Source organism: Panthera onca, chromosome D4 (genome assembly GCF_046562875.1).
Source record: "Panthera onca isolate mPanOnc1 chromosome D4, mPanOnc1 haplotype 2, whole genome shotgun sequence".
In the NCBI taxonomy this organism is placed as follows: domain Eukaryota; kingdom Metazoa; phylum Chordata; class Mammalia; order Carnivora; family Felidae; genus Panthera; species Panthera onca.
In genome coordinates this window covers 15,233,672-15,254,466 of record NC_138351.1, presented here as the reverse complement: position 1 = coordinate 15,254,466, position 20,795 = coordinate 15,233,672, and the positions used below count along the sequence as shown (strand labels likewise).

General features: G+C 44.0%; 1 protein-coding gene across 2 annotated transcripts in view; it reads right to left on the bottom strand.

Annotated features, from left to right (window-relative positions):
* Nucleotides 1-16,265, bottom strand: part of GDA (guanine deaminase) — a 79,779-nt gene extending 63,514 nt beyond the window's left edge. Inside the window, exon 1 of one of the 2 annotated variants that reach the window (XM_060610063.3) lies at nucleotides 15,689-16,265. In XM_060610063.3, the coding sequence (XP_060466046.2) occupies nucleotides 15,689-15,811 (123 nt within the window). In that variant the 5' untranslated portion in view covers nucleotides 15,812-16,265. The remainder of the gene's footprint in view (nucleotides 1-15,688) is intronic. The other variant, XM_060610064.3, reaches the window with a different exon arrangement.
* Nucleotides 16,266-20,795: the final 4,530 nt, after the last annotated feature.

Below are 20,795 nucleotides of genomic sequence, written 5' to 3'. Positions count from 1 at the left end.
TGTCTGTGTTCTCTTCATAGTATCTCTAAATGCACTTGACATTAGATTTCACACAACCAACATGGGAACTGCCTGCTTAACTCCACAAACTTAACTCCTGAGACTAATAAAAGAAACTCAGAACAGGCCCAGCTATTGGTTTTACAAATTCCTCTCCTGTGTGAAGATGTATGCCAGCCATGAACTGTTACTAGGTTACTTTTCACCACTGCCAAAGCCAACCTAGGAGGTCCTAAAGCTCTAACATGTAACAACATAATAGTGTTATTGAAAACCTGATTAAGAATTAGCAAATTGTTGATCTTGGAAAGGACACATAATTGCTTCAGGTTTACTGACAAATTGTCAGAATGCCTTAGGAGTTTTGTGTTGCAAGACAAAAAGACAAAAGCAAACAAAAATTTTATAACAGTAACTGACTACTATATCCTAAGGCTTCCATATACCACCAAACATCTGAGTAACAATAAAGCGTTTAACTTCTCCCATGCCAGAGCTGCTAAAGGTATAGACTTTAGAACTAGACCATGTGGCTTTAAATCCTGACTCCACTAGTTATCAGCTATGTGACCTTGAACAACGCACTTAAATTGTTGCTGACTCAAGTTTCCTCATCTGCAAAATGGAGACACAATGGTACTTAGTTCACAGTGTTGTTGCAATGATTGAGTTAGTATACATAAAAGACTTAGACCAGTGGCTGAAACATAAGATGTGCTATACAGGGGCTCCTGGGTGGCTTAGTCGGTTAAGTGTCCGACTCTTGATCTCAGCTCAGGTCTTGATCTCAGGGTCTTGAGTTCAAGCCCTGCATTGGGCTCCCTGCTGGTCTACTTAAAAAACAAAAAAGTGCTATGCAATCTTTTGCCTGTATTAGAAACAATCACTTTCTTATTTATTCATTCCTCAAATATTTGCCGAGAACTACTTTGATAGCACATCTTCATTTTCCCATCTACATTCTCAAGAACATTATACCATTTTATTAAAAATGCCAAGTTTGGGTTTTTTTCAACTACTTCTTGAGAGTTACCGCATATATAACAAGGATGAGAAATCGCACTGAGGCACCGGTGCGGGCGAACCGGTTGGGCTTGTGGGCTTGCCAAGTGATACTGACCAACATGCTGACATCAGCTTCTGGGATTCGGTCCTAAACCCCCACAAAATGAGAAGCAGCCATCTGTGAAAATCACACCCGTGCACGTCAAGAGCTTGTGACGGAGTACATGCCAATCAAATCATGGAACACAGAGGTTGGGGGAAGCTGCTTAAAATATTTTTCTTGGCCTACCTTTTGTCGTGTTCGGTAATGCATTTCAACTGATAACAATTCAAGGCAGCACATACTGTTGAAATGTACCTCATATGCCCATCAAACTGCTAAGGATATATACATCAGATATATACATATCAGATATACGTAGAAGAAATAATCCTCACCTTTCAAGAGTTCATATTCTAGGGGCACCTAGTTGGTTTAGTGTCCCACTCTTGGTTTCAGGTCAGGTCATGAACTCACGGCTTGTGAGTTCGAGCCCCAATCCAGCTCTGTGCTGAGAGCTCAGAGCCTGAAGCTTGCTTTGGATTCTGTCTCTCTCTCTCTCTCTCTCTCTCTCTCTCTCTCTCTGCCCCTCCCCTGCTCATGCTCTTTCTCTCTCAGAAGTAAGTTAACATCAAAAGAACGAAAAAAAAAGTTTATATTCTAGCTGGGGAAATAAAATTTAAGTGCATATAGGAAACTGAGAACCGTGCACGGTGGCATATTTGTAAAGTCCAAACTGGCATTACAGACTGAGCTGAGAAAACTCAAGAGAAGGGAGAAATCAGTGAGGACTAGAGAAATGAGTTTGCTTTTTGGAGGAGGTGATGGATAAGGTATACATACATATGGGAGAATGAGAGGTAAGGGTATTTGGGGTGTGGACAAAACGATGGCGAAGCCCAAAGGCATGACTAAATGTAAACTGATGTGGGCTTATATTACTATTTGTCACTTCATTTTGTTTCCATATCCTTTCATCTTACTGCCTTCTTACTCTACCTGCCAATGCTTTGGCATTTTGGAAGCACCCAATCCTTTCTAGGTTACATGTGTAATTCTCCTTATTCTAATTTCAATTGACATAAATCTAGCGTAAGCCTTCTTGTTTTTCTCCTGCTTCCTACTTGATTATCTGGACAGAGAAAGAAAAAAAACAAAAACAGAACGATTATACAAGCCTGTGTTCAAACATGTATAGATTGCAATTCTCCTTAATATGAGTCATTCAGGAGTTGTTTTTCTCAGCTGGATTAAATCTCCTTTTCAAAGTCATCCACCAGGAGGGATGGAAGGGGAGAGGTTTTTCTTGGTACCCTTAGAGAAAGTCCAAAAATGCTTTCCTGCAAAGTTGACTGCATTTTTAAATAAAGGAAACATCTGGCTTTATGGTCTTTTCTAGTTTTATTTATTTATTTTTGTTTTAATTTCAAAAAAAAATCTCAAACTCAAGGAAAAATTATGCCTTTCCTGTTAGATCTTAATAAAATGAAAACAGTTTCGCTGCTGGCATCCTGTACTATAAAACAAAAATACTGACTGAATACCAGGAATTCTGGTGACGCCGAGACGGTAAGTAACATTTCTGAGATAAGAGTGCAAAATGATTATTAAGAAGGCTGCAACCACGTCTAAGCACTGGCACATACATGTTTGCAAATGTCTTGATATCCACTCAAACACTGGCGAGCGGGAGATACCAACATGCTTATATAATGTTACAAGTGGCACATTTGTATAAAAAGTACTCAGGTAACCTAAGAATTGGGAGAATAAAACATACATAATTTATTTGTATTTTATTACTATTAAAGGCACTACCTTATTTTTCTCAGAGGATAAACAAAAGTATTGCACATTTATCATCTCAAAAGAGTGGTCTATGACCACTGTCTTCATTTTCTTATCTTCCACCCATTCCAAAACCCAAATGAAGCTGATTGTCATCTTCTCTATAGCCAAATAAGTTTTCTTTCTTTCTTTTTTCTTTTTTGTTTATTTATTTATTTTGAGAGAGACAGAGACCACCCAAGTCAGGGAGGAGCAGAGAGAGAGAGAATCCCAAGCAGGCTCTGAGCTGCCAGCACAGAGCCAGGTGTGGGGCTCGAACTCATGAAACCACAAGATCATGACCTGAGCTGAAACCAAGAGTCAGATGCTTGACTGACCGAGTCACCCAGGCGCCCCCTTCCCCAAATAAGTCTTCTTAAGGTCGCCAATAACCTCAGGTTGCTAAATCCATTGGACATGTTCCCAGTATTATTCCTCTTCCTCCTACCATTCAATGACATGTACCATCTGTTCTATTCCCTCCTTCTTTTTTTTTTTTTAATGTTTATTTGTTTCTGAGAGAGACAGACAGACAGACAGACCACAGGCAGGGGAGAGGCAGAGAGAGAGGGAGTCACAGAATCCGAAGCAGGCTCCAGACTCAGAGCTGTCAGCACAGAGCCTGACATGGGGCTTGAACCCATGAACCGTGAGATCGTGACCTGAGCCCAAGTCCAACGCTTAACCAACTGAGCCACCCAGGCACCCCCCTCCTTCTTGAAGTTGTCCCCCATCCTTTGTTTCCTATTACACCACATTCCCGGGGTTATCCTCTGACCTTTGGGTTGCCCTTCTCATCTCACTCAGTCTTTTACTCCAAACTCAACCACCGAGGTTAATATAGTTCCTGTTCTTTTCTCAAACTTTATTCCACATTTTATATCTCCCACTCAGATATCTCCTCTGATATTCAGACCTGCCAGCCACCCCCTACTTGGCATCTCCACATGGATGTCACAAGGGGGCCTCAACTCAGCATGACCAGAAAAGACCTCTGAATCTGCCCTCCCCAGGTGGATCTCTTCTTCTGTTCCCTCAACCAGTGATGGCCAACACATCCATTCAGTTGTAGAAGCCTGAAATATAGGGGAAGCTTGTCCCTAGCCCTCTTTAGCCAAACGGTCACCACACCTCATTGATTTCTGCCTCCCTATTGTCTCACACATCTGCCCATTTCTCTCCAACTCTATCACCACCTACTTGCCCTGTTCCACAGTCCAGTCTGTTTTCCTATAATTATTACTCTGCAATTATTGTTTATATATTTTTTTAAATGCAAATCTGATCTGCCTTCCTCTCTGTAACATTCTTCACTGGTTTCCCATTGTACTGCCTTTGGGATAAACAAAAAAGCCTATTATCGCCTGACACGTATCTCCCTGGCTTCATCTATTTCCACCAACCCCTCCCCCCCACCTCCACCCTCCACAGCATCAGTTTCCCGTTGTTTCCCCCTACTGGGTCTTTGCATAGGCCTTTCCTCTTTCTCTGACAAATTACCTCCCATGCAACCTTCAAACTCAACTCAAATGTTGCTTCCTTAGGGTTGCATTCTTGAAGCCTCTCTTCACAATAAGCCAAGTCCTCTGGTTTCACACCTCCTTAGTGCTCTGCATTTTTCTTTCTTAGAAATTATATACTTTTCCATGCTCATGTGGTTATTGACTCTGAACGCAAATAAGGCAGAACCTGCATCTGTTTTGCTCATTGTTTTGTCCCTAACCCCTTGAAGCCTTTGTTCTTTCTTCTTCAGCTACCAATTCTTATGAGCTCCAAGCATCCTAGCTACACAGGACTGTGAGTCCACACCAGGCTGGATCTTGAGGAGACTGATGTGCTCACACTGACCCGAGGACCTAGAGTGTCTTCTCTCTGTGTTTTATACTTAAAACAAAAACAAAAACAAACAAACAAAAACAACAGGTTAAGGCATACATGAGACCCTTCTACACATGGCAGGGGAAAAGCAACCTCTAGGTTAAATAGTATGGAGGAGGGGCACCTGGGTGCCTCAGTTGGTTAAGTGTCCTACTTCGGCTCAGGTCGTGATCTCACGGTTTATGGGTTCAAGCCCCGTGATGGGCTCTGTGCTAACAGCTTGGAGCCTGAAGCCTGCTTCAGATTCTGTGTGTCCCTCTCTCTCTCTGCCCCTCACCCCTTCTCAAAACAAAACAAAACAAAACAAAACAAAACAAAACAAAACATTAAAAGAAATAAATAAATAGTATGGGTGAAAAACTTTGCCCCATCTATGCATCCCCCCAAAATAGCGTAGAGAGCATAGCAGACCATTCTGTCCTTTCACTCAGAAGCATTTACTGAATGGCGATTTTGTGCTAAAGCAGTAAGTACTATGAGGGCAGGAGACGGATAATAAGAGTTATTATTCATGGAGGGCCTAGCATGTTCCAGCACTGTAAATTGTAAGTGGCAATTTAAAAGCAATATTTTCAGTAAATTACCATTTTATGAAGACGTGAACACTTAACAAACCATAATATAAAACCAAAGGGAATAAGCAGTCCTATATAATCTACATTATTCCGAATCCTTCACATGGTTCGAGCTAAAGGCATTTGAGAATTTTATGAGGTCTCAGAGTTCCAATTAAACTCTACTTTTCCAGGTTCTTAATTATTCACTAGGACATGAAACTAATTACAACCCCCAGTGGCCAAATACGTTGTATCAAGCATCTAGCTTAGAAAAACCCAGAGTTCTTGTTCAAACAATTGGTTGTTTGGAAGATATTTTTAGCTAGCTGTACATTTCGCTGACTCCTCAAGTGAACTTTTCCATCCTGGTTATCATGTGGTGAAAAAATCCAAACACCATTTATTTATCCAACAAATAGTCATCTGAGTGCTTACCATATGCTAACAGCTGTGGATACAAAAGTGAAAAAGTTGAAAGAAAGAAAGAAAGAAAGAAGAAGGGAAGGGGATGGGAGGGGAGGGGAGGGAAGGGAGGGAAAGGGAAGGGAAGGGAAGGGAAGGGAAGGGAAGGGAAGGGAGGGGAGGGGAGGGGAGGGGAGGGGAGGGGAGGGGAGGGGAGGGGAAAGGAAGGGAAGGGAAGGGAAGGGAAGGGAAGGGAAGGGAAGGGAAGGGAAGGGGAGGGAAGGGAAGGAAAAGAAAGGGAAGGAAAGGGAAGGGAAGGGAAGGAAAAGAAAGGGAAAGGAAGGAAAGGAAAGGGGAGGGGAGGGAAGGGAAGGGAAGGGAAGGAAAGGAAAGGGAAGGGAAGGAAAGGGAAGGGAAGGAAAAGAAAGGGAAGGAAAGGAAAGGGAAGGGAAGGAAAGGGAAGGAAAGGAAAGGGAAGGGAAGGAAAGGGAAGGAAAAGAAAGGGAAGGGAAGGAAAGGGAAGGAAAAGAAAGGGAAGGGAAGGAAAAGAAAGGGAAGGGAAGGAAAGGAAAGAGAAGGGAAGGAAAGGAAAGGAGGAAGAAAGAAAGAAAGACAGTCATAGTCCCTGCCTTCAAGGTGAGGTTATGGGGGAGATTCAAGAAAAAAAGTAAGAGATGTAAGGAGGTGCCAAACAAAAAGGGGGACAAAATGGGCTTAGCTATTCCTGAGAACAGGAGGACTAGAGTGATAACCAACCAAATGGGTAAACTTTGGAAACATTAAGCTAAGTGAAAAAAGTCGGGCACAAAAGGTCACATACTGTATGTGTGCATTTATTTGAAGCATCTGGGATATGCAAATCTAGAGAGAGAAAGCAAATTAGTGGTTGCTGAGGGGGGGAGGGGAAGAATAGGGGGTGGCTGCTACATGGTTCATGCTCCAAACATATTCTGGAACTAGGTAATGGTAATGGTTGTACTGTGACTGTAATAAAGGACACTGAAGTGCACACGTTAAAATGGTAAATATTATATTAAATTATAAAAGTAAAACGAAAACGAAAAACTAACACTGAAAAGCTAGAATGTGCAACATAAAAATTCTCCTCCACGTCCCTAACTCTCCGCTCCTACTCTACAAAAGTAAATATTATTTTTGGTTCTCAATTTTATATATTTTTAACGTTTATTTATTTATTTTTAAGAGAGAGAGAGAGTGCGTGTGTGCTTGTGGATGAGGGGAGGAGAGAAAAGGAGACAGGAAACCCCAAGCGGGCTCCGCGTCCCCAATGCGGGGCTCGATCCTGCAAACTGTGAGATCACGATCTGAGCTGAAATCAAGAGTTGGACACTTGGGGCGCCTGAGTGGCTCAGTCAGTTAAGCGTCCAACTTCGGCTCAGGTCTTGACCTCACAGTTGTGAGTTTGAGCCCTACATTGGGCTCTGAGCTGACAACTAGAGGCCTAAGGGTCTGCTTCAGATTCTGCGTCTGCCTCTCTCTCGCTCTTTCTCTCTCTCATTTGAAAATAAATAAACATTAAAAAAAAAGAGTCGGTCACTTAACAGATGGAGCCACCCAGGTGCTCCATTTTGGCTCTTAATTTTAATATTGCCTTCCAGAAATGTGTTTTATAAGTGTGTTTATAAGAGTATAGGTGCATGGAGAGGTTGTATGATCACATGATACACTTTTTCTGTCCACGTAAGCCTTTGGGGAACAGCAGGCCTTTAAAATTCCTAGGAAGCCTAGAAGAACTTACTTGTAATTAGAACTACAGTATCATTGCTTTAGCCCTCAAAGATTTTTTTTAACTCGTGAACCAATAGCTTGTCGATAAATTGAGATCCGCGCAATCGAGTTTTCAAGTGGGGTTTTAACTGAGAAAGGTTCATTCAGTCAAAATAATTCTTCAAAACCCAGTAATAGGCTGGGAAGAGCAAGAGGTCTGTGGCTATAGGAACCGGTGTTCTGCGGGTGCCAACCTGAGCGGGGACAATAGGGAAAGAAAAGATGCAAAGGTGTTTGTTGTGAAATGGTCTCAGGTAACAGTGCATGAATAACTTATTCATGGGAGGAAAAAAATCTTCATTTCACAAGCAGAAGCACTGAATACAAGGGTCAAAAGATTTTGAAAACTGGATCTCCATTAGAAGTTAAATTTGAAGTTAATGTAGCTTATCTTTTAGAATTAATAAAGTAGTATAATAAAGTCAACTAAAAAAAAGTCTTCACAAAGGAAAAGAGTATGGCTTTTTAGACAGTAGGAAACAATGTCAGTCAGAATCATGCATGAGGTAAGAGATGATCAACCTTGGAAAATGATTACAGAGAAATTCCATGAACAGAAAACACTACAGAACCAGAGAGTGGCAAACTCCAGTCACACTCAACAGCATTGCTTCAAAGCCTCAAAGAAGAAGTCCAATTGTGCTTTTAAAAAATCTCTCCAGGGGCACATCAGTTAAGCATCCGACTTCGGCTCAGGTCAGGTCATGATCTCACAGCTCGTGAGTTTGAGCTCCGTGTTGGGCTCTGTGCTGACAGCTCAGAGACTGGAGCCTACTTTGGATTCTGTGTCTCCCTCTCTCTCTGCCCCTCCCCTGCTCACACTCTGTCTCTCTCTCTCAAAAATAAATAAACATTAAAAAAAATCTCTCTGGGATATAGTCTTACCGTTGTTAGAATCGCTGGAGACAAAAAGACAAGAAATAATAAGTGTTGGCAAGGATATGGAGAAAAAGGAAGCTCATGCACTGTTGGTAGGAATGTAAACTGATGCAGCCACTGTGAAAGACAGTATGGAGGTTCTTCAAAAAATTAAAAATAGAACTACCATATGACCCAGTAATTCTACTACTGTGTATTTACCCAAAGAAAAGAAAAACACTCATTTGAAAAAGATATCTGCACCCCTATGTTTACTGCAGCATTATTCACAATAGCCAAGATAGGGAAGCAACCCGCGTATCCATCGATAGATCAATGGATAAACACACACAAAGAAATATCACTCAGCCATAAAAAGAGAATGAGATCTTGCTGTTTGTGACAACAAGGATGGACCTAGAGGGTATTATGTTAAGTGAAATGAGTCAGAAAAAGACAAATGCCATATGATTTCACTTGTACGTGGAACCTAAAAAAACCAAAATGAATGAATAAAAAAAAAAAAGGCAGAAATGGACACATAAATACCAAGAACAAATTGATGGTCGCCAGAGGGCAGAAGGTAGGGGAATGCACAAAATGGGTGAAGGGGGGTGGGAGATCCAGGCTTCTAGTTATGGAATGAGTAAGTCATGGAGATAGAAGGTACAGTATAGGGAACAGAGTCAGTGGTACTATAATAGCATCGTATGGTGAGTGTTGGTGAGCATAGCACAAAGTATGGGGTCATGGAATCACTATGCTGTACATCTGAAATTAATGTAACACTGAGTATCAACTATACTTAAATTTGAAAAAAAAATCTCTCTGGAGCTATAAATGTCTTTTTCACTCATCACGCATGACTGTCTTCGTACTACACACCACATTCAACACATTTTACACACACACTACACAACACATTCAATAGACCTAATTTGCATTCAAACGATAAGTCAATGTTGAGGGGCCCTAAGGACAATAGGGTTTCAGCCCTTCTCATGACAGGAGGCAGGAGGGACTCCTTGAAAGAGCACAGACCTTGAAATCAGTCATGAGTGTGAATCTTGGCTTTGCCACTAACTTGCTGTGGCCGCAGCTGAGACAGACAATTCTCTGAGCCTCCCTTCTTCATTTGTAAAGCACAGATGATGAAGCAAAAAAAGGACGATGATGATGCGGTCTCATCTCAGAATTGCTAACGTACAAAGAATCTGCTAGAGTCTGACAAAGAGTATGACTTAATAAATGTTACCTTCTCTCCAGTTCACCTCCCATTTGTAAAAGAAGTTCACACTAGCCCAGTGAGTGAGGACGTTCTATAAAGCTAAGCATAATGAAAGGCAAAAATGAAATAATTACTTTACCGAAAGAAAAGATAAGAACAGTGGCCAATATTTATTGTGCAATTGCTATGTGCCAAGTACTTTACACACTCTGTCTTATCTGCCTCACCACTCCTTCAGGGTGCTATTATTGTCCACAATTTATACATGAGGTGCCAAGGCTTAGATATGTTAGAAAATTCATCCAGGTAAGAGGCAGATTTGGGGTCTGAATCCACATAGTCTGACTCCAGAAGCCATGCTCCTCACCACCAGAAAGACACTGGTGTCAGTATATATGCCAACTTTTGTGGGAGAACAAAGGGTAATTTATTGCAACTGAAGGAGGATGGCCAGGGCAACTTTTGAGAAGAAGAAGAAGACATCAGAACTGGGCCTTGAAGGAAGAGCAAGATTTTATTTTGACAGAGGTGGAGTGAAAAGGGGGATATAAAAAGGAGGACTATTCCGGGCTGTGAGATTGGCACCCACAAAGGAGGCATAAAAGAACACGATGTGCTGGGGAACAGTGAGAAGTTGGCAGGGATAGACATCCCTGAGCTCATGGATACCTCGTGGTGTAAACGAGTCATGGAAATCCCCCTCCCATTTGCCAGGGAGAAACACGGAGCAGGAGGAAGTATTTGTTAGAAAAGCAGGGTGGGGTCAAATAATGCCATCCCTAGAATGTCGATCAGGAACATTTCGATCTCAGAGACAACACAGAGCCAACGGTAGTGGTATGAGAGGCGATACGTGATGCTCGCCATGCTCCAAGGAAGTAGCCTTCGGGGATGTGGAGAGCATTGATGAGAGAAACGGGCAAACCTTGCCCTGCCCTTGTGAAATTGATAACCTGGTGGTACACTGACATGACCCATCAGAACTTGAACTAATCAGGGGGTGGAGAGAAGGCTTCCCTTAGTGTCAAGTGACATTTAAATTGTGATCTAAAGGAGGAGTAGGCATTAAATAGACATCGGAATGCAGAAGAGCAAACAGCTAGGAGGCTCCTGTATTAGTTTTGCAAGAGAAAGTGAAAGGCTGGACAAGGTCAATGATAATGGACAGGGCGCATACAAAGATACTCCAGAGGAAAACAAGCTGGTCTGGACTAAGGATCTGGGTGCCTGGAAAGACACTGACATTTTGGGCCAACAAGGAGAAGACAGAAATGGGGAAAAGGAAAAGGCAGTGAGCAGTCCTTTGAAATAATATGATTTTTTGGAAAAAAAGCAGTGCCGTAGTTAGAGGTGCCCTGGGCTGCAATTAACAGATGTGTAGACCCAAAAAAAAAGCCATTTCATTATCCCGCAGAAGTCTGAGGGCAGTAGGCGGAGGGCAGTTCCCGGGACAGTTAACTATCCAATGATGTTATTCATGTATGTATTCGATGATGTTCAAAGACAGACCAGGTAAGTGTCTCTGAAATCCTCTAAAGCTCTTCCTCATCGTCTCAAACAAGGGCAGCAGGTCCACTCTTCACATGAGAACATCCAAAAAAGGAAGAACTCTTCCCACATTTACGAGGGAGAAAAATATTTCCCAGAAGCCTCTTAGCCAATTTCTTGCATGTCAGAATGTCAACACTGGCCACCCTTCAACACCAGGAAACTAGAAAAGTAAGTATCGCACCACACCTTTTAATAGAGTCACACGTATCTCTCTAACCATATCATCAAGTCCATTTGACCCGACCTAAGTTGACACCAATCCTGTCCACCTCTCTCCACCTCCACTGCTGATAACCGCTGATGTTTACTGGGCATATGCTACGTCCAAGGCGGTATTCTATGCACCTGACAATTAGTAATTCACGTAAGCCCTCCAACAACCGTATGAGGGGGGGTTACGCTAGTTATTTTATACATGAGGAAACTGGAAAGCAGAAATGTTCAGTAACTTCATCAGATGCACATAGTTAGGTACTCTTAACAGTTCATCTCTTACCAGAAACTAATGTAACATTGTGTATCAACTATACTCATATCTTTTTTTTAAAATTTTTTTAATGTTTATTTATTTTTTTGAGAGAGAGATTGGCCGAGCATGAGCATGGGAGGGGCAGAGAAAGAGAGAGAGAGAGGAAGACACAGAATCTGAAGCAGGCTCCAGGCGTTCATATCTTAATTGACACAATGCACTGCCTCTCTCTTCTGAACCACATCCATTTCACCTAAACTACTGCAGCAGGCTCCTATCTGATCCCCTTGCCTGCACTTGACTCCTCTCCAATGCATTCTCTTTTTTTTATATTTATTTATTTTGAAAAAAGTGAAAGCGAGTGAGCTGGGGAGGGTCAGAGAGAGAGAGAGAACCCCAAGCAGGATTTGCTCTGTCAGCACAGAGCCCGACATGGGGCTCGAACTCACAAACCGTGAGATCATGACCTGCGTTGAAATCAAGAGTCAGACACTTAACCGACTGAGCCACCCAGGTGCCCCTCTCTAATGCATTCTTTAACTTGAAGCTAAAATGACCTTTAAAAAGTGCACAGTTTGGGGTGCCTGGGTGGCTCAGTCAGTTGAGCGTCTGACTTTGGCTCAGGTCATGATCTCTCAGTTTGTGAGTTCAAGCCCCATGTCGGGCTCTGTGCTGACAGCTCAGAGCCTGGAGCCTGCTTCGGATTCTGTGTTGCCTCCTCTCTCTGCCCCTCCCATGCTCATGCTCTGTCTCTCTCTGTCTCTGAATAATAAATAAATGTTAAGAAGAAAAAAAAATTAAACAGTGTACAATTTGATGATGGCAAATCTGTGTCCCTGCCCTCCAACTCCCTATGCACTCCGAGACCTTGCCCTGCCTATCTCTCCTGCCTTATCTTGAGTTATCCTTCTCCTAGAACTTTGGACTCTAACCACATCGATGCATTCATTCTTTTCTACCCCAGGGTCTTTGCACAGGCTGCTCCCTCCCTATCTCCAATGCCTCCTGCCCTACCTATTTAATTTCTACTCATCCTTTAGGTCACAATTTAAATGTCACTTGACACTAAGGAAAGCCTTCTCTCCACTCCCTGATTAGTTCAAGTTCTGATGGGTCATAGCAGTCTGTTAATGTATCACTATGTTATCAATTTCACAAGGGCAGGACAAGGTTTGCATGTTTCTCTCATCAACGTGTCGTCAGCAACGAGTCCAGTCTTTGGTTTAGGAGTCAGTCCACTTTTATTACAGGTACACGTCTAAGCTTTGTTGCTTAAAAGTGCAAGTCCTTTGCGGCTGAGGACCTTGCCTCACAGAGGCGGCTTGGTCTAGTGAAGAGAATATGGCTTTGGCCCCGCTAATTCAAAATCCAGCTATGCCACCATCTCTGAAAGCATGCTTTCTCAAGTCTCAACTTCCCCATCTGTAATGGGAATAATGACACAGTAATATACTAAATACAATGTGCTGGCACGCCTGGCGACAAATGCCATGTAGATCTTTCTTCCCAGGTGCATCTTTGTGTCCCAGTGGGCCAATGACATGAGCTGGGATGCTGCACAGTGGAAATGTGGTGACCTCCCCACGTCCCACATAGTGCATCATAGGCCATGGCTTTCTCCTCCACCTGCTGGTCTGCACGATGCCATCATGTGGAAATATGCAAAAATGCTACAGTGAGCCAGAGGTTAAGGGTTTGCTAGGAGCATGTCACTTGAGTTACATGTCACTTGAGTTAACTCTGAATTCAAAATGCCCAATACTAAGATGTTGACGAGAGATTTTTTTAAATTAATGTAATTTTCAATGAGCTTTACTTAATGAATTAAAAGTAGTTAGTCATTACCATGCTCTAAGTCCTAAATGAAGTTACAGGAAATGAGAGATGAGGTCTAGAAGGAAGAGAGAGAAGGAGAGGAAGTCATGTCCCCTCTATCTGACAAGCTACCCCAGACCTGGGCTTGAAATGGAGAACTAGGTCCCAAGACCCTCTACAACTGGTCCCATCACACACCCTATACCCTTGTTTACCCCAAATCCACCCACAACCTGCATCCAAATGCCCTGGGGCCTTTGCTGGAATGCCATTTCCTGGGGGCCACTCCAGATTCACCTTCTCTGGAGTGAGAATGACCCCCAGGAACCAGCACTTAAACACCCTTACGTGTTTCTGATCATCCCAAGGTTTGTGAACAGCTTTAGGAGCTCAGTAAAAATGTAAACATCACAATGACACCACACACTTATTTGTTTCATGGGGAGATAATCTTGTGGAAGAACCTTGACATTTTTTAAATGAACATTATCCCAGCAGCTACAAAGGCAAAGCAGCCCCATTTTCAAAATGGAGGAAGTCAAATCTTGGAATATATATGGCACATTCTTCCCTTACACGCAGTCTGCAGCCAACTGCCTTACAGCTAGAAGAGCAAATCAACAGTTACCAGTTCGGACATTTCATAAGGCACTCGATTAACTCACCTTTGTATTCAATTCCTAGCTATTTTCTTTTGTGGAGGAATGGCATTTTTCTAAATTTATAACTTCAGTATGCTCTCGCTGAGGAATAGACTTCCTGACTGAACTGCTAATTGCATGTTCGGGACACTCTTTCCTTCTTCTTCTCTAAAACCCCCAGAAAAGGTAATTTTTTTTTTTTTAGGTGAATTACTTCCTTTTCTTACTACGCGCTACCCGGTGAAGGCAGTCTTCAAACCCACCCTCTTGTCTGCTATCTTCCCAAGTAAAATTCTAGATATGGGAAGTTGATTTTTAAATAGAAACCCAAGAGATGAACAGCTCCTGGTGATTAGGGAAACACCTCTGATCTCTCCCCAGAGTAGTGGTCGCTGTTGCTTTACTTCTTGGGACTAGCCCCAAGTCTAAGGGTTCCCTGAAACTTGAGGGTCAAATGCACCAGGCAATAATGTATCACTCTCTGTGGGGGTGGGGGGGACATTATTAAAGCCTCCCCATTTGGGGGAGCTCTGCGAGTTCCATCACCTTGGAAACACAACAGCAGTCTCCCTGAATACACACAGAGAGAATCATTTTTAAGCATCATAAGAAAACAGGGTTCAGTTATCCCCAAACGTTAAGAGTCACGATTCAAAACTGTCACTGACTCGGAAGCGTCTCGAGTCTAGGAATGGTATCTTCAAGCTGACAAGTCACAAATAGGTGTACTTTTGCTAACCAGACTGGTAGTTGAGGAAAAGCCCACCCTCGTCTTTATTTTATTTTATTTTATTTTTTTTCTGCCAAAAATGGAATGGCTTCCACTTACCAAACTAGCCAAGCCACTGCTGATGCAGTCACCACCCCCAGCCCAGTGCGTCCAGCCCGGTGCGTACGAACAGTAAATATCAGACATCAAGTTACCTAGGTCGTTTGTAGAAATCCCGATTTGGGGAAAAGAAGTACAGAAGACACACTCATAGAGGACATTTTGAGCCTTAAAACGCAACTGCTTGCTTTGATGCAAATGGCTATGGGGTGGGGGGCAGGGTAGGGAGGACGTGGTTAATTTCGCTCTGACTACCTTTCTAGCATTGTAAGTCATCTCGCTGGCATCGTTGGTATATTGTCTGTTGAGCAATCAAGTGAATGAAATCAGTTGTTTGCTTATTCTATGCACTGAAAGGGCTAAACAACACTAACCAAGTGACTCCCTCGTCTGTTATTTCTTTCACAATAAATTCAATGAAACGTACGGAGCGCCTAGCCTGTGCGAGGCACTATGCCAGGCGCCAAAGACACAAAGATGAATGAAGCAAGGTTCAGGTTTATTAGGGATTTCTTAATACTTGCGAGGGCACAGCCTCGCTCCCCCTTCCACCGCAGCCTGGACGGCTGTCTAACCAATCGTGGGTGTGAGTACTCCACAGCTCCCAGCTTCTGGGAACGTGTTACTCCCAGGCCAGCCCACGAACCTAGCCCCAGGGCTCTTGTGGCGTTCCCCAAGAGTCAAACAGTCAAGTTCAACTCTGGAGCCGAGGCTCTCGCTCCGCAGCGCAAGGTGCCAGACTCTTTCCACCTGTCCGCGCGCGCGCCCGTCGGGGTTCGCCAGACCCCGCGCCCGCTTACTTTGCCGCTGTCGCTCACGCCGAGGAGGTGGTCCCGTAGCACCTCCATGGGGTTAGTCCAGGTGGAGTGGATGAATGTCCCTCGGAAGATGTGCGCCAGGGGCGGCATCGGGGCGGCGCACATGTCAGCGGCAGAGCGCAGCGCGGGGTTCGCGAGCCGAGGAGGGCGCACCGGGCGGAGGTGCCAGGAGGGGTCCCTGCAACTGCGGGTGGCTGCCGAGCGCACCTGCTTGGGCCTCCTCCTGCCCCCGCTTTCCTGGGCGATCGCCTGCCCCCTGCAGGCCGCGCCCAGGGGCGGGTTCCGTGCCTCTTCGATGCCAATAGGATTTTCCTCCTGTGACTTGGCGCCGCACTCCCTTGGGGTGTGGTCTTTCTCTCCTCCCCTGTGTTAGTTTTTGATCTGTTAACTCTTTGAGTTTCCAAATTCACAGCCTACATCGCAGTTCTTTCAACCTGGGGTGGCTGAGTCACCAACCCAGGTGGGGAGGGAAAGAAAGGAAGGGGCAGAAGGAGCGGACGTTTCCAGCTTTGCACCTCCGTCGGTCGCTAAATTCGCCACTGCTCCGCGTCCCCCAGCCTCCTCCACCTGTCTTTTTTGGCACACTTCGCGTTGCGCCTGCCTGGTCTCTCTGCCCTTTAAACTTCGGGCTGCTTGTGACCAAACCCTGTACCTCTTCAACCTGTAGCACTTTCAAAGTCTGAACAGTCCCAAGTTCAGGAACAGGTGGAAAGGTCCGCTAGAACTGCCTGTCTTACGGATCAGTTTTGTTTTCAGTTTCTGGGGATGCAGTATTTGTCCTAACCTGGTGTTCCGGAAGCATCCCTCAACAGAACTGCTGGGGGCCCCGCCAACAAAGGTTGATCTGTATCCCCAAATCCCTCTCTTTTTCCTTGAGTCCAGCGTTTTGGCGCTTGTGACCATCTACAAACAATTCCAGTTCCAGTCTTTCTCACACCTAAAACAAATGCATTTCTTTGATTTAATTCCAGTTGTACGGGGGGGGGGGGGGGGGGGAGGGGGGGGCTTGGGATTAAGTTCTCAGGCCAAGTGGCTAGGAATGGCACTGTGGCATAGCTTGATGGAAAGAGCACTGGACTAGGAATCAAGAGAGGATGGTCAAGGCAGTGAGCCTCGGCCTCTTGATCTTCATTTGTGAAAACTGAACTCCGAAGGGGTGGTTGTTAAGACTGCCTCAGGGTCAGCATTCCTTCCTTGCAATGCGTTCACAAAATCATTTACTAAATTCCTCCAGGGAGACCAACTGGTTTCCACTCAGGGCCACACACACTCTGCTCCTTCTGCCCTTAAGGCCGCCTGCGGATCTTCACCGTGACCGACCCTTCTCATCACTGGTTTGCCTCAAATGTAGCTCCAGAGTAATCTTCCCAGCTGGCAAACGAGCAGCAGCGCCCCACCCCCAAAGTTTCTATTCCATTCACCTTATTTCTGCCATTGCATTGATCATATCCATCCTCATTTATTGCCTGTTTTTCACTGATTTCTGGTCCTCTCCCTGCAAAACACACACACAGTAACGGAAGCACCACAGGACCAAGGCTCTCTCTCTCTCTCTTTTTTTTAATGTTTATTTATTTATTTGGGGGGTGGGGAGGAGCAGAGAGAGAGAGAATCCTAAGCAGGCTCCACGCTGCCAGTGCACAGCTCATCACAGAGCTCGATCCCACCAACCCGTGAGATCATGACCTGAGCTGAAATCAAGGGTCCCACACCTAACCGACTGAGCCACCCAGGCCAACCAGAGACCAGGGCTCTTATGCCTAGAATGGTGCCTGGGGTTTCTTACATGTTTACTGAATAAATGTATGCATGTTTTTTGGGGGGGAGCAGAGCAATAACCTGAGATAAATATCTATTGTGGCTCTTACCTAAAGGATAAGGGTTTCTCATTTCAGCGTACGAGCAGGCTTTCTCTGAGTTGCTGCTATTATGACGCGGGGCCAGTTTACATAAATGATTCGTTCCCCTCTCAGGTCCTTCACCCTGAGGAAACTGTGGTCCCAGGACACTGAGGTGGCTGGTCACCCTACCAGGGACTCAGAATTAGGAAGCCCTGAAGCTGAGAGCATCGTGCTTGCCTCTTAAGGTTGCCACGTTAGCCCTTTGTCCCTGTCATTTTGTCCTGATTCTGCAGACTCGCACACCTTCCCTGTAGGTCCAACAGCCAGCACAGTGAAAACATCCTCTTGACTCAGGCTTGGATACATATGAACCTCAGAAGGAAAAGTGAAGAAAATGTCAGGATTTTCGTGTAAAAAAGGAGTCCATTCAATGTTTCCAGAAGAGGTACTGGATCCCTAAAACAGATACGGCTAATATGTTATTTGTAATGAAAGCAACCTGAGTGACCAACAATAGAGACAAGTTTAGTGGAATATTATGCAGTTATTAAAAAGCAAGGAAATATTTAAAACAGCCACATGGCAATTACATAGAAGATGGTAAGTTTTTTAAAATATCATTTATGGGGTGCCTGGGTCGGTCTGTCATTTGAGCGTCTGACTCTTGACTTCAGCTCAAGTCATGATTGTCAGGGTCATGAGATGGAGCCCCGAGAGTAGCTCGGTGCTGGGCATGAAGCCTCCTTAAGACTCTTTCTCTCCCTTTCCTTCAGCTCTTCCCCCACTTGATCTCTCCTCTCTCTCTCCCTCTCTCTCAAAATAAAATAAAATAAAATAAAATAAAATAAAATAAAAACGTCATTCATGCTATGGTTACAGTCATGAAAAGCCTATAGGCGTATATGCTAGAATTTAAAAGGTACACCAAAACAATGGATGTCATTCTGTGGAGGTAATGGAATTGCTAGGGAATTTTGTTTTGATGTTTGTTGACATTGTTATGTGTGGCTTCTGGAATGAGTAATGATTGTGTAGCTTTAAATACAGTTAATCTTAAATAGAAGGAATGGGGTGGGGGGGGCACCTGGGTGGCTCAGTGAGTTAAACTGCCGACTTTGGCTAAGTCACGATCTCATGGTTTGTGAGTTCGAGCCCCGCGTCGAGCTCTGTGCTCACAGCCCAGAGCCTGGATCCTGCTTCGGATTCTTTGTCTTCCTCTCTCTCTGCCCCTCCCCTGCTCACACTCTGCCTCTCTGTCTCTCTGTCTCTATCTAAAAAATAAATACACATTTAAGAACATTTTTTTAAATAGAAGGAGTGTACCTAACACCAGCACTCCTCAGGGATTATGTCTTCCAAGCAGTACTGACTTCTGCTCCAATTCCCAGCCAAGCTGTAGGGCCTGTGCTTGGGATCCAGTACCCTCAGCTCAGCCAGGTTAGGGAAGTTTTGGCTTCCCAACTAATCTCATCTGTTCTCCATCCTCATCTTTTATGCTGCTGGTCCCCCTGCAGTTTTGACTCTCATCTGGGCATCCCCACGAAAATGTTCTCAAGGCCACTGAAGTTTGAAGGAAGAAAGGAGCGCAGAACTTTCATATTCACCTTTGAAACGTAGACCAAGCCCATCACAAGACAGCTTCTGGTTAATATGACTATTGCCTGGCCAGGCAAAGCATGTGACCGATGGTATTTATTGTGCTTCCAAAGTCTCAAGGAAATAGCAGTTTTTTTCTTCAGTTCTTTCGATAGCCCACATTCATATTCATGCAGTATTAGAACTGAAGTTATTATTCATGTACATTTCACTGCTATTTTCTAGTATCACTATTCAGTTTCTCAAAAAGAAATCCAACAATGGTGTGCACTTTCAGAGTCCTACCCTCACATATCATTTCTTTCCAAAGAAAGGAGATGCTCCTTGGTATGGAGGCTTCCTGAAGCTCTCGCTGCTTCTTTGGGCTCTTCTCCTTCCGTATCCCACATACTCTGCGTCTACTTTGCTCACAATCTCTGCCTGAAGTGCCCTTAATGCCACATTACACCGCACTTGCCTTATTCCACTGCCCACTCTCCCCTGGCTAAATCCTTCAGCTTAATCGCCCCTTCCCAACTCCCTCTAGAAAGCCTTTACACCTCCTCTCTGTCTCAAGTACTAAGTGCTCCTTCTCTGAGTTCGCAGGGTATTATCGTTATTCTTTTATTAGTCTATCTTCAGTAGAAGATTGTGTTCTCCTGAAGGACCGTATCTTCTTCCTTTCTTTCTCTGTTTCCCCTTAACACAGTGTGTGGACAGTAGGAAGTACTCAATAGCCTTATATAAATGTTGAATTTCAAGTGATGGCTCTATTGCTTACATTTTAGTGATTAAAAAATCTATAGAGGGCGTGTGCTAATGGCAATCAGTTAATTGGGAGTAAAGGTTAAGAAAGAGCTTTATTTTACTTCTTTAGTTTTCCAACATTTCATATGAAAATTTTCAAACACACAGAAAAGTTGAACAGCTTCCTTTCTTAAGATCACACTTCTTCTATCTCAAATGGAGCCAAGTGGTCTCAAAACTCCACAACCACTGAGAGGGACCAGTATATTCTAAACCTCTAACTGCCTGAGGCAAAGGATGGGACCATAGCACGATCAGTTTTACATTTTGTTCACTTTATTAGTATCATCATACCCACAGCTACTCAATCTCTCCTGCTAGATAGAACTTGACTGCTGAAAAAGGCTTTCTCTTCTACTTCCTTATTCTGAGCCTCACAACAAATCTATAGAGTAGGAAGTTTAAGCATTTAGGTATGGAGAAACCGAGGTTGGCGTGCCTGTCTAGTTAGTATAGGATGGACGTGGGTCTCCACACCAGTTGTTCTCATACATTGCCTCCATACAGTAAACTGCAAAGAATTTTCCATTCAATTTTGTCATGACGACGTCACTGCATTGTGGGTTGTCATTTACAACTGTCACATTGTACATGATTTCCCAACAGTTGTCAGTGACACACAGATCTACCCTGAAGTGAAGCCAATAGACCTTGAGAAGAACAGTCCAATCATCACAGGTCAGTAAAAACGATGCAGTGCGAATAACTCATGTTTTCATGAGGCACAGTGAAGGACAGGCGGGTTAAATGAGAAGTCACTTTCCTCTTCCAGGCAGGAGAGAAGTTGTCATTGCACAGTGAAATAGATGCCTGCCTATTTTATTTATTCTTCTTTTGTAGCTAAATCTATCAGTTTCCATGGTGCC